This window comes from Thamnophis elegans, chromosome 3 (genome assembly GCF_009769535.1).
Source record: "Thamnophis elegans isolate rThaEle1 chromosome 3, rThaEle1.pri, whole genome shotgun sequence".
Taxonomy (NCBI): Eukaryota; Metazoa; Chordata; class Lepidosauria; order Squamata; family Colubridae; genus Thamnophis; species Thamnophis elegans.
In genome coordinates this window covers 118612283-118626888 of record NC_045543.1, presented here as the reverse complement: position 1 = coordinate 118626888, position 14606 = coordinate 118612283, and the positions used below count along the sequence as shown (strand labels likewise).

Here is a 14606-nt window from a genome sequence, read left to right as displayed (position 1 = left end):
TTGTGGTGGTTTTTTTGTTGTTGTTGTTTTTGTTGTTGTTTTGCTTCCTTTGCTTGTTTTGTATTTGCGGGGATGGGATGGGGAGTTTGAAAAAAATCATGGAAGATTGTTTTTATGTATGATAACTACAGCAATTTTATAGAAATATTTTATAATACCTGTGGCAGAAGAGTAGTTGTTGAAGATGATAGGCCAAACCAACTTGCTTGGTGAAAAAGACAATATGTTTATTTGTGACTGGAAACCCTTCTAAGTTATAGAAAGAAATGAGCCAGAATGTAACCTTAGAGAAAGATCAAATTATAATTGTACTTAATTGCTATAAAGGAGATTGGAAGCAACTTCTCTATATCTGTTTTCTTTCCTTTCTATTTTTCCTGCTACTTTTTCCTTCCATTAATTTTTCCTTTTTTTCCCCTTTCTTTCACAGTATTTTACTTTGTATTAGTCTTATTCTTGTGTTTAAAATTAAAAAAATAATTGAACTAATAACCTAACAGACAAAAATAATGTTTAGTAGAGATAGGCTGAAAAGTACTAGAATAACTTTTAATTGAGAAAAAACAGAATTATGCACTTAGAAAACAAATCAAATCGAAAACATCCTTGACAGTTGTACTGAGAAAACATTAGTGCTGTTTCTCCTTATCTTAAAGTTGAATTTATGCTTTAATTCTCAAACATGTACCATTTATACATTCCTTCCAAACATATAATAATAATAATAATAATAATAATAATAATAATAATAATAATAATAATAATAATGCAGTTGGATAATATCAAGCATGGAGAAGTAAAAACTATTGTCAGGCGAGAGTACACCAACAGAGTTAGGAAAATTTTAAAATCTAAATTGAATGGTGGAAATACAGTCAAGGCCATAAATACCTGGGCAATACCAGTTATAAGATACACAGCTGGTATAGTTAACTGGACACAAGCTGATTTGGACCTTTTGGACCGAAAATCCAGGAAACTAATGACAATGCACTACAGTTTACATCCACGTGGTGATACTGATAGACTATATCTGCCCCGAAAATCAGGTGGCAGAGGATTATTACAAGTGAAGCAAACAGTTGAAGAAGAAAAACATGCACTGGCTGATTATTTAAAAGAAAGTCAAGAACATCTATTAATCGAAGTAAAGAACAAAAATCTACTGAAAGCCCAACAGACGAAACAAGAATACAGAAAAGATGTGATAAAATCAAGAATGGAGAGTTGGCAGAACAAAGCACTGCATGGCCAATTTCTGGAAAAAATAAAAGATAAAGTGGACAGTGAACAAACTTGGTTATGGTTAACAACAGGTACATTAAAGAAAGAAACAGAGTCACTAATCCTGGCTGCGCAAGAACAAGCTATCCGCACAGATGCCAAATGCTGATGATGCCAAATGCAGACTTTGCAAAGAAGCTGATGAAACTGTTGATCACATACTCAGCTGCTGTAAAAAAATCGTGCAGACTGATTATAAATTGCGGCACAATTCAGTAGCACAAATGATCCATTGGAATTTGTGCAAAAATTATAATATTAAAACAGCAACAAACTGGTGGGAACATCAGCCTGAAAAAGTCACCGAAAATCAGATGGTCAAGATCTTGTGGGATTTCTGTATACAAACCGACAAAATATGGCGCATAATACACCAGACATCACACTGGTTGAGAAAAATAAGGTCACAATCATAGACATCGCAATACCAGGTGATAGCAGGGTCGCCGAGAAGGAACATGAAAAAATCGCAAAATACCAGGACTTAAAAATTGAAATTCAACGACTATGGCACAAACCAGCAGTGGTAATTCCAGTGGTAATTGGCACACTGGGTGCTATTCCAAAAGCACTGGAATTACATTTAAAACAGTTAAAAATTGACAAAATCACCATCAGTCAAATGCAAAAAGCCTCACTGCTTGGATCTGCACGCATATTACGAAAATACGTTACGACGTCCTAGGCCCATGGGTGGGGCCCGACTAGTAACCAATGCCAAATCCGGCGAAACAACTGGCCGCTGTGATACAATTGTATAATAATAATAACAATAACTATATGTTGTTATTATTATTATTATTTGTTATAATAATAACAATTAAGTCAAAGTTGAATATAAGAAAGAAATAATTGAGAAGCGAGCTGAAAATTGGAAAAACAAAGCTATGCATAGCCAGTACTTGAAAAATATTGAAGGCAAAGCTGACCAAAAGCTAGTTTGGAACTGGTTAAGATCAGAGCACTGAAAAAAGAAACAGAAGGCTTTAGTTTGGCAGCTCAAGAACAAGCCTTAGCCACAAACTGCATGAAGGCAAAAATTCAACATGTTACCACCAACAGCAAATGTCGCCTCTGTAATGAGAAAGACGAGACAGTCGACCACTTGATCAGTGGGTGCAGCAAAATTTCACAAATTGACTACCTACAATGCCATGACAGCATTGCTAAGATCATTCACTGGAAATTGTGCCAAAAGTTTGGATTTTGAGTACAGCAAAAACTACTGGGAACATCAGGTTCAGAAGGTTTTAGAGAATAAGAAAGTCAAGATCTTGTGGGACTTCAGAATTCAGACTGACAGGCACTTGGCCCACAACACACCTGACATAACAATAGTTGAAAAGAAAAAAGTATTGTTCACTGACATTGCAATACCTGGTGATGAACAAATTGAAGATAAACAGCAAGAAAAAAATCACAAAGTACTGGGACTTGCAAATTGAAGTTGAGCGACTGTGGAAAACGATATCATGTGTTGTCCCGATTGTAATTGGAGCCCTTGGAGCAATACCTAAAAGGCTACCTCGCTATTTGGAAATTTTAAATTTATCAGACTTGAACTTTCTGATTCTACAAAAAACCACCCTACTTGGAACAGCTTATCCTCCGACGTTACCTTAACAACTAGGTCCTAGGTTAGGACTCGAGCTGTTGAACTACCAACCAGCCCCAAAGGCTGTGAATCTCACCAAAGATTAACCACATAATAATAACAACAACAACAACAACAACAACAACCTGTTCCCTTGTGTTTAATACTAAGTGAGCAGCAAAGCTTTATAGGGTGCTTTGATTGATAGTGAGTAGGAAAAAACCCGAACCAGAAGCTGTTATTATAAGACTCTCATCCTCCAACAAGTGCAATACAAAAACAAACTTATACGACTGTTTAATAGTGATAGTAAAAGATAGTAAAATATGGAAACTGAGTAGGAAAAGCTTTGAATGCTAGGAAATTGAAAAGAATATTCAATATTCAATGAAAAATTAAGAATATATACAGAAATAATAAATTTGGGGCAATGTGTAGAGATTAATGCAGAAAGGAACCCAACATATAAGAAAATTAAATAATAGATTGGTAAAATTGATGAGCATATGGAGGCAAAATAGAGATAACCGAAGGAAATTGTTAATGTGACAATGAGAAACACATGATCAAGCTACTGGAGAAATGAAGATGCTTAATGAGTTTTGTTTTTATTGATAAAATGTTACATTTTTAAAATTTAAGTAAAAACATGTCAAATTCACTTTTATAGCCTGCAACTGTTAGCAGCATTAAATTTCTATATATGCAATAAGCCTATTAAAATCAATGAAACAATAAGTAAATTATGGCTAAATGAAATCATATTGATTTAAGTCAGCTGGTTTTGAGGCTGCTGCTCATACTGAGTCAAATTTTAAAAACCACATAATTTAATATATGAATTATGGTCAGTGTGATAAAAAATATATCCAAACTTAAAAGTTGCCATTATCTGTGATCTTTCTAGCATTCTGTCTTGTAGTCTTTATAAGTAATTAATTGTGATTATTGTGATTAATGTGATAAAATAAGTTTACATTGGTCTGTTTCCTGATCCAGCCTACCTCAAAACACTAATATGTTTTGTATATGAGAGCTGCAAAAAGAATTCACATATTCTAATCAACTTTTCAGAAACATGTTTTCTTAAACATTTTATATTTGCTCTTAACAAAATGTTACTAATTATTATGTAATTACAATAATTATGAATTTTTAGAAAGGCTTCTATAAAGTTCAGTAAGTATATATGTATTTGAAATTTAAAAATTACCTAATGTATTTTTTTATTTTGTGTAAAGATAAAACAGAATGTAAACCACCTTGGATTACTGTTACCATGTTTAATCTACCTAGGATACTTTAATGAGGTAGCATACAATTTGACAATTAAGTAATGCCACTGCTTCTAGTATATTTAATATCCACATAGGTGATTCAGCACCATTTTTTTATTTGTAATCTTTATTTCAAGCTCAAGAATGTTCCTAAGAACACATGTATAGGGCAACCATGCTGTTAATTCAGAAACAGGGTGGATTTTATTTAAATCAAGTCAATTTATATAATGATTTAAATAATGATTTAAATCACTAGTAAAAGGACTTGATTTAAATCAACTCGATTTAAATAATAATTTTTAAAGAGCAACTGTCATTTCTGTCCTGCAATGGCTCCTCCTCAGGCCCGCTATTGACTCACCGACAGTCCCATTCACTTTAATGGGATGGCTGGTAATGCAGCAGTGACCCAACAAGGTGAGAGACATGGTAGGCAGCAGGTGAATGGATGCTTGCTAGCAAGCGCTGCCATGATGAATCTGAAATGACAGGTGCTCTTTAATATTATAACCTGCTTAGAATGTTTCACTTCCATTTTTACTGCTTCCCCTTCCTCCTCACACTTAGAATCTGGTGGTACAGATGTATTTCTCTTCAAACAATCATACAGTTTGTAGTATACGTAGATTTGCAAAACAATGGTATAAAGGAATATTCCTGAACTTTGTTTTATGATTTATTCATGGTTACTGTGAAATTGTGTGAATGCATCAATGCAGTGCATGTTATCTCAGCTTGCAGAGCTTGCATTCGTTGAATGAGTTTTCCAAAAATTTAAATATTTTTAGCAATTGTGTTGTATTGCTGACTCTTTCAGGTTGTGATAAATTGCGATTTTTAAGATCTTTTTCACATATGCTGTTATCAAATCAGTGTCATTTGAATTATTTTGGTTTTGTTTAAAAAACCTCCATTTATCATAATTTAAAGTTCATTCTGGTATTTTCAGACATTCCAGTGAGCAATCATTCTGAATGTTGTTTCTGTTTTTAGAATATTAGCTATCCTGCAGAATATTATTCTGTCTGCAAGTTTGAAAACATTTTGTCTACCTTTTTATCTAAAATTTATGCAAATATTGAGGAGTGACTGAATACTGTGACATCTGACATGATAATCTTATTTCTGTTTGTTGAGGAACGTTGATGAACACTTTATCATTTTTGACATCTGCAAATCATCCTAATAACCATACATACCATTGGAATCTCACGTTTATTAGTTCATATTATATGACTCTCATTCTGGAGACGGTTTATCTATCTGATTACTAAGAATCAATGTTGACCTGATGACATATAATCAATGAATCAGTCAGAATGTCATGGAAAATTTTGCCAAATGCTTTCGTATTTTTACAGTCCACTAAGAAAGTTACCTGTTGAAAAAAAGTCATACATTTTTATCAAACTGGTGCATGTTTCTAAGGCATTAACAAATACCTAAATAGTTTATAACAAAATTTGGTTAATTGTCAGTTTTTAGAGGACTGGTTTCTAATTCCTTGAAAAGATCTTTTTTCCATTTTGAAGCTAGGGAAAATCTTTGCTTCTTTCCAATCATTTGGTGCTTTGTAAAGTTCATTTTCCTGAACTTCTCAGTAATAATGAATACAGGTTTGGAATGGAATAGAGTGCATTCCATGTGGCTCTGGAGATGTAGATTCATTCAAGATCAATATATATTCTCTGGCTTTCTTCCTGTGAAGCTCTTGCTCCTTCAACCATCACAATGACTTGGTGAAGTGCATATCCACTTGACATACTTCCAGTCAATGCATTAAGCATGTGTGGATTGACTCAAGCAGTCCTATTAGCTATTAACAAGGAATCTACGGGAATACTCAGTCATGTGAAAGTTTAATGCTTAGCTTTAGTGCTTTGGGGAATTTATTCTGTATAATGATTTATATATAATTCCTTAGTATGCCTTATAACAGCCATTTAAGTTACACCATTATCTTCTAGGTAATATAGGCGAAACAGGAAATCAAAAGAACTTCCTAAAGGCCATCTTTTGAATTCAAATAGAGATACATTTTAAATGAGAACTTCTGCTTCAGTTTACTCTATTTTGTTGTCCAGACTCCATCAGTGTTCAATGAATGCTGCTGTAATTTTCCATCCTTTCATTTTACCATGGTACATGAATCATTGTTTCTTGATGTTATAAGTAAAAACAACATTTCTTCATTCTCTTTCCCCAATGAGCTATTATTTTCCCCACACTGAAACAGAATCAGGAGAGGATGACTTAGCTTGTGCAAGTCAGGATGATGAAATTGTCAAGCTTGATTTTTTTTTTGGGGGGGGGGAGCTTTGACAAATTTTATTTCTACTTGGAAATCATTTTTGGACTTTTTATGAGAAACTGATAAAAAATGAAATGTTTATTGTAGGATTTCATTATTACAATTATATGAATTATGGAAGCAATACAAATGTTAAACTTGTATTTATTCATTGATTTTTTTACTTATATTTGTACCAAGGAAAGTCAGAAGTCATTCATTTTCTTTTCTTTTTTTAATCTTTCTTTCTTCCATGTTCACATTTTCTTTCCTGAGCTTTTTTTTAGATCTTTTTTCTGTTTGACTTTTAACTTTGCATTTTCAACATATATATCAGGGGTGGATTCCTGTCAGTTCTAACCTCTTCTATAGAAGAAGTTCCACAAATCTACAGTGCCGCTTAGAAAGGGTTCCAGCTCCCTCCCCCTGCCAGTCCGCACATCATCAAGATGAAGAGCGAGAGGAGGAATTCTGGGAGTTGAAGTCCACAAGTCTTAAAGCTGTCAAGTTTGAACACCCCTGGGTTTTTTTTTTCTAAAGGGTTAGAGGTGCAAGGGTCTTGTACCTTGACAGCTTTAAGACTTGCACACTTCAGTGCCAGAGTTCCTGAGCCAACATGACTGGAGGAAGAATTCTGGGAGTTGAAGTCCACAAGTCTTAAAGCTGTCAAGTTTGAACACCCCTAGGGGTTTTTTTCTAAAGGGTTAGGGGTGCAAGGGTCTTGTAAGTTGTCAGTTTTAAAACTTGTGTGCTTCAAATGCCAGAGTTTCTGAGCCAACATTTTGGTTGCTAAGCAAGAGCATTGTTAAGTGAGTTTCACCACATTTTACAAGTTGGCCACTCTCACCTGGTCACATGGTTGGCAAGCCACTCCCACAAAGCAGACCACACCTACAGAAGAGGTTCTAAAAATTTTTGAAACCCATCACTGATGTATATGTATACATTTCATAATGTATATGTATGTATATCACTAATAACACAGTCATATAAATTGTAGACCAGAACTAAACATTACAAGCTCTTGGTCTGCTTTTAACAAGCTAAAACTTTATAAAATCATTATTATCATGAAGCAAGTAAGCCTATATTCAGAAGAGCATCCTGGACTAATCTAGAAATAGATTATTAGTTTACAAAATCATACACTTTAAGAACATAAGAATAGCCATGGTGAATCAGGACCTGTCCAGTCTTATTCCAGTTTTTTATTTCCATCAGTGACCAACTACTTATTTTAATGAATGATACATTCATTTTGAGAAAATTCTACCTATTTCCAGTCCTGTTGATATACCCATATCAAAGTATAAAATTGTATCTATAATTTAATACTATCATAAAATATGTTCATCATTGAGAGTTAATAGTGATTAACCAATCACTAGGTTGATTTTATTATTTTTTCAGTTATTAAATATTGATTTTTTTTGAGCCACACTATAATTTTTCATATTATTTTACTAATATTATTTTAAACCAAAGAATATATTGCAAAATAAACTTGGAATAAGCATTCCGTTGTCATAAATTATATTATTGCATACATTGCATCTTTAATTTGAATGACTAAAATAGTTTTTGACATTGCCTCATGTTTTTATTTCATTGTAGACAATGAATACAAAAGAAGAATATGAACACAGAAAAGATAAGGAAAGCTACCTCTGTGCAGTTTGCTTGGATATCTACTTCAATCCTTACATGTGCTACCCATGCCATCATATTTTCTGTGAACCTTGCCTACGTATGCTTGCCAAGGATAATCCAACTAGCACTCCATGTCCTCTCTGCCGTACTGCAATTACCCACGTTTTTTTCCAATCAGGTAAAAAGCCTTCCTTAAATACATTTCAGTAATTGTTGCCTATATTTCCAAATTAGTACTAATTAATACTAATATTAAAACTAACTATCCTTCTCAAGAAAATGTTCAGTATTAAGTGTATTCCAAATACCGGAAATATGCTAATAACATAATGAAAATATAACCAAATTCTATGTGATGCCAGCTGATATGTTTCTAAAAGTGTAATTGTTTCAGTAATCAATCTCATCAATGGCAATGTCATATAGAATTGATATCTAAATATTTGAACGTATTTCAGTCAAAATCATTCAACAACTGGCACATCTTCATGGCAAAATCCAGAATGCATGTACGTTCGCCTCAATTATCATTTATATGTATAATCTGCTCCTCCAAACATTTTTATTTATTAAATGTATATGCTGCCCATCTCATCAAATGTCAGCTTAATTTTTAACCTAGGCTTATATGTGAGGATTTTTCAGTAATGAGAAATGAAAAGAAAGTGCTCATGGAGTTAAACTATAATGAGGCAAGCATTTCTCAGAGACCCTTACCTAGAGGTGGGATTCAGACCAGTTCAGGTGAACCAGTTGTTAAAATTCTGCCCAGTTTGACAAACCATTTAATCCCATCACTGACTGGCCCCGCCCCAGCCCATTTTTTGGCCTGTTTATTGGGGCATTTTTCGGAGCATTTTGGACTTCAGTAATAGTAAATAAATAGAGAGGGAAATTGAACCTTGTTAAGGCCTTTAGTGGCCGGGAGGCAAGGCTGGGTGTGATGAGTGACGTCAAGTTGGCCACACCCACCCAATCACATGGCCACCCGGCCTCGCCTACCCAGTCAGTCATTAGGGCAGAAAAAGGTTGTTAAATTATTTGAATCCCACCACTGCCCTTACCCCTTATATAACTAGTTGGAAGTAAGTTTCTGTACCAGTTTAGGTTAGTTTTAATATTTACTGCTTTCCTTCATTGTCTCCTTGAGATGCATACAGAACATCACTCTTATCTAGTAAGTTAAAATTAACCATAGATTCTTAAGTACAATAGTCTCATAATCATTATCTAGTCCTAGATATCAGTTTGAACAGATCCAGACATGCATATTGTGTCTTCACTACATTATAATATGTCTTTTTCCAAGAGTTAATGAAGAAGTTAATTACCACTAAATAATTCCCCCTTTTGTAACATTAAATTGTACAGAAGTAGAATTTAGTCTAAAAATGCAGTATTTCAAATTGAACTAGAAGTCTCTAAGGCAATAACAGAGGAAAGGGTTCTTGGCAATATATAGAAACTGAACATCTAGCTAATTATTTATTGCATTGTCCATTATACACAAAAGCTGTAAGTTATCATTTGGGAGCTCAAGACAACAATATTTTTTTCTTATTCCATATTAAAAAAAAATTCTATGTAAGAGGAAAACACATTAGTAACAAGATTTAATAAAACTATGACTGAAACAGTAATTACACCTATGATTGTGGTAGAGATAAAGATTTCTCATTTATTGCAAAGTAAATGAAAATGAGAAGTGGTATTTTTTATGTATTATTACACTTTAGATGGATTTGCATAATAAAAGGTCCTGAAACAAATTACACTCTGTATCATTCTTGTAACTATATTTAATAGAAGAAATGGGTGTCTTATTAGTATTCCATCAAATGCATTCATCGATTGAATGTTGATGAGTGAAATAATAGAGTCACCTATCAGGGAAATGGGTGATATATAAATTTAATGCATAAAAAGTATTTAAATAGGGCAAAGATGTGGACCTACTGGACTTTAGACTGACCCCAGTCCAGGAGGCCTTATGTGTCCAACTGGCTCTTGTTTTTGACATATGTAATTTAAAAATATCTATTGCTTTATATCCAGCCAATATTATTTTTGCTCTGTATAGTCGTATAGTCTTCGTATTCTCTGAATTTGGTGAGAAATCCACAACTTCTCTTACAATTGCTTTGCAAATGCTTTTAAAAGAACCCAAAGTTTCAAATCTCATTTGCCAGGTAACACAGTTGCCAGCTGTTCAAAAAGATAAAAGAGGTTATCTAAGTGTTCATCACATGATTCTCTAGATTGTTTCATTCATCTTGATATAATATAATAAATATTTCTGGATATAATAAATACTTTTGAAAAGTAACCGACTTATCTTCAAGAGCTGATTCTCTTTTAAGTTTTCATAAATATGAAAAACAATGGAAAATTGATACCAATATTTTCATTACTAAATAAAGGTTGCTAACATGTTTATGTTATTTCTTCTTGTTTATTGTAGACCTGAACAATTCCACAGAAACTTTCTTTCCAATGGAATATTCAAAATTAAAGGAAAATTTTCAAAAATCAAATTTAGCAAATTGGCCTCTCCCTAGTTGCAAAAAAGTATTCAGAGTTATTGATGGTAAGTAAATTATTAATGACTATTTTATCTTAGAAATTCATTAACTTAAAAGTTAAATGTTCAAGGATATGCATGACTGAATCATACTTCATTCTCTGAGGATTTTTATTAATGAATTTTTATTTATGCCCATTCTGAAAGTAATACTATAAACTATAGGATTGCAGTAGAAATAATACAAGTTGAGTTTTTGTTTGAATTTACACTATATTTACATGCCCGAGTAGACACTCTCAGAATATTCTAGCCGAGTTGTTTATGCAGAAAGATATCCTATTTCAATGTGCAGATATCTAAAAGGGAAACTCATGAATTTTCTTATTTCCTTGAGTTAATGCTATTGCCTATGTGGTAAGAATGGTGAACTGTCAAATGCATAGGTAACTGTTTAAAGACTAGCACTACATATAAAGGCATTGAGTAACAAAGTATGCTTACAGGCAGTTATGTAGATCAGAAGATAGTATTGCTTACTTGCATTAGATCTTGTGTATAAAATTGAGTAAATGTTAATTGCAAAGAGTATAGATCAACAAATATCTGACAGCAAAATCTAGTAAAAACTATTTAAAACTAAAATGACAGATAAGCTTTCTGCTAGCTAGTACACTAGGTATATAGTAGTTGTTGCCCAGCCAGCAAGATATAGTGATGAAATTGGCTGCTGTAAGCGAAAGGACATAGATCAGTGATAACTAATCTTTTCCGGACCGAGTGCCCAAAGCGAGCATGCACAAAGTCACACACGCGCACCCAAACCCCCAAAATGCAATGCATGCCTCCTACGCATGCACCCCACCCCAGCGTATGCACACGGAACCCCTGTGCATGCACCCCGCACATGCACACACGTCCCCCCTGCATGCACCCTCTGTGCATGTGCGGCAGAGACCCAAAGGCCACCTGGCTGGTGGGAGGCATGCATGCATGCGTGTCAGAGCTGAACTGGCGCGATGGCTCGAGTGCCATCAGAGAGGGCATTGCGTGCCACCTCTGGCCCGCATGCCACAGGTTCGCCATCATGGATATAGGTAGATCGAGAGCTGAGATACAGTGCAGAAGAATAAGTACAGGTGAAAATAAAAGCTCCATAAAAATTGAGGAGATGAAAAGAAACTTCTAACTATGAAAAAACAAACAAAATATAAGTAAGTGCAGAGAAGAGCAACAAAGATGATTAGGGGACTGGAGACTAAAACATATGAAGAACGATTGCAGGATCTGGGTATATCTAGTTTAATAGAAAAAAGGACTAGGGGAGACCCTCCAAGGTCCCTTCCAACTCTGCTATTGTATACATTGTAAGTAAGTAAGTAAAACAATGTGTCAGTGTTTCAAATATCATCCAGAAATAAATCAGAGTCAAAGGCAGAGCTATCCCTAAAGTTCCAATTTAATAAGAGAGACACGTTGGTACATTCTGTGCAAACCCAAATCTGAAAGCTTCCTGGGTTACCACCCAGTTTAAAGTTCATGATCTTGTCCCCACTCCCACAAGTCCATCACATGATCCAATGCTCCTCTGCCATGCTGGCATTTCCACCCATCTACTTCCTGTCAGGTGCAGGGGTGCGGAGACAAAAGAAGACCTTGGGCTTCTAGAAAGGAATTTTTTTTATTTTGAAAACAAACACATTCTACTCCTTACTATTCCCCCTCCCTATTCCCCACTAATGAAACAGCATAAAAAATTTATAGAAAGTGTGGCGGGCCAAAGATCCTAAAAGGAATATGACTGCAGGCCTGACACAATGTTTTGAATTACATAATAGTAAGATTCAAGTCCAGCCACTTTTATATAAAACACTTCCCCAAAACAGAACATTTATTAGGAGGGGCAAGACGGGTGTTTTGAGACTGAAAGTAAGAGGAACTTTCTGTGGCCAATGGTACATTTATTACTTTATCTTCAGTCAAAACTAACCAGAACCAAAGACTTGTCTGAGGTACTCATATATTAGAAAATCTTTATAATAAAAGGATTTGATCCTTTGATAAATTCTTATGAGTGATCATTTCGAAGCTTCAGTCAAAATTAGAAAAATATTATTTACCAACCAATGTGCTGGCAGCTCTTTGTTTATTAATAAGATCAAGATGAGCATTGCTGTGAACAGCAATCTTTATTCTTCTAGAATGTCTACTTAACAAATATTACAATAATAATCCTAACTTTCACATTTTCCTCATTCAGATTCAATGTCTTTTTTAATTGTTAGTTTGGGGAATCTTTCTAGCTTCAAAACACCTTTTTGAAAATTGGAAGAAAAATTAAATAAAACTAAACTTGTGCCAAATACAATTTAGAAGGCTGTCTTTTTCCGTAGCCAATTGAAAGTGATACATACGTTTTCTTTAATCTATTCAATTTACTGCCTGTTATACCCTTCTCTGTTCAACACTTATTTTCCTTTTTATTAAACATTTCCTAAATATAAATTACATACATACATACATACATACATACATACATACATACATACATACATACATATATATATATATATATATATATATATATATATATAATGTAAATCCATCTTTCAAACTACAGGAGGAAATATAAAATATTACCACATTTTAGTTATGCCAATATGTACTTCAAGATTAATGAAAATTAGAGTTCACCAAAAAGATTCATAATTTCTGACATGGTTGTTGTCTTGTCAATTGATATTTTGCTAGTTATCAGTTTTCCAGGGTTAACAAATAATATGAGGAAAACATTGGTAATGTTGTAGTATTAATTCATATGTCCTTGTAGTATTAATTCATATGTCCCTTTTTGCCTTCGAAATACATTTTTGTTAAGTGATGTTTTAAACTATAGTTTAATCAACAGATTTTTCCTTTTTTTCTTCAATTTAAATATTAATAATAATTCATTTAATTTAAATATTTAAATAATAATAATAATAATAATAATAATAATAATAATAATAATAATTCTAAATTGAATGGTGGAAATACAATCAAGGCCATAAATACCTGGGCAATACCAGTTATAAGATACACAGCTGGTATAGTTAACTGGACACAAGCTGATTTGGACCTTTTGGACCGAAAATCCAGGAAACTAATGACAATGCACTACAGTTTACATCCACGTGGTGATACTGATCAACTATATCTGCCCCGAAAATCAGGTGGCAGAGGATTATTACAAGTGAAGCAAATAGTTGAAGAAGAAAAACATGCACTGGCTGATTATTTAAAAGAAAGTCAAGAACATCTATTAATCGAAGTAAAGAACAAAAATCTACTGAAGGCCCAACAGACGAAACAAGAATACAGAAAAGATGTGATAAAATCAAGAATGAAGAGTTGGCAAAACAAAGCACTGCATGGCCAATTTCTGGAAAAAATAAAAGATAAAGTGGACAGTGAACAAACTTGGTTATGGTTAACAACAGGTACATTAAAGAAAGAAACAGAGTCACTAATCCTGGCTGCGCAAGAACAAGCTATCCGCACAAATGCCATTAAGGCCAAAATCGAAAAATCCTCTGATGATGCCAAATGCAGACTTTGCAAAGAAGCTGATGAAACTGTTGATCACATACTCAGCTGCTGTAAAAAAATCATGCAGACTGATTATAAATTGCGGCACAATTCAGTAGCACAAATGATCCATTGGAATTTGTGCAAAAATTATAATATTAAAACAGCAACAAACTGGTGGCAACATCAGCCTGAAAAAGTCACCGAAAATCAGATGGTCAAGATCTTGTGGGATTTCCGTATACAAACCGACAAAATACTGGCGCATAATACACCAGACATCACACTGGTTGGGAAAAATAAGGTCACAATCATAGACATCGCAATACCAGGTGATAGCAGGGTCGCTGAGAAGGAACATGAAAAAATCGCAAGATACCAAGACTTAAAAATCGAAATTCAACGACTATGGCACAAACC

The 14606-nt window shown here is 33.9% G+C and overlaps 1 protein-coding gene across 1 annotated transcript in view; it reads left to right on the top strand.

Annotated features, from left to right (window-relative positions):
- RNF180 (ring finger protein 180) overlaps positions 1 to 14606 on the top strand; it is a 50238-nt gene that overhangs the window by 27808 nt on the left and 7824 nt on the right. The window contains 2 exon segments of the mRNA XM_032213877.1: positions 8063 to 8276; positions 10560 to 10685. Coding sequence (XP_032069768.1) covers positions 8063 to 8276; positions 10560 to 10685 — 340 coding nt within the window.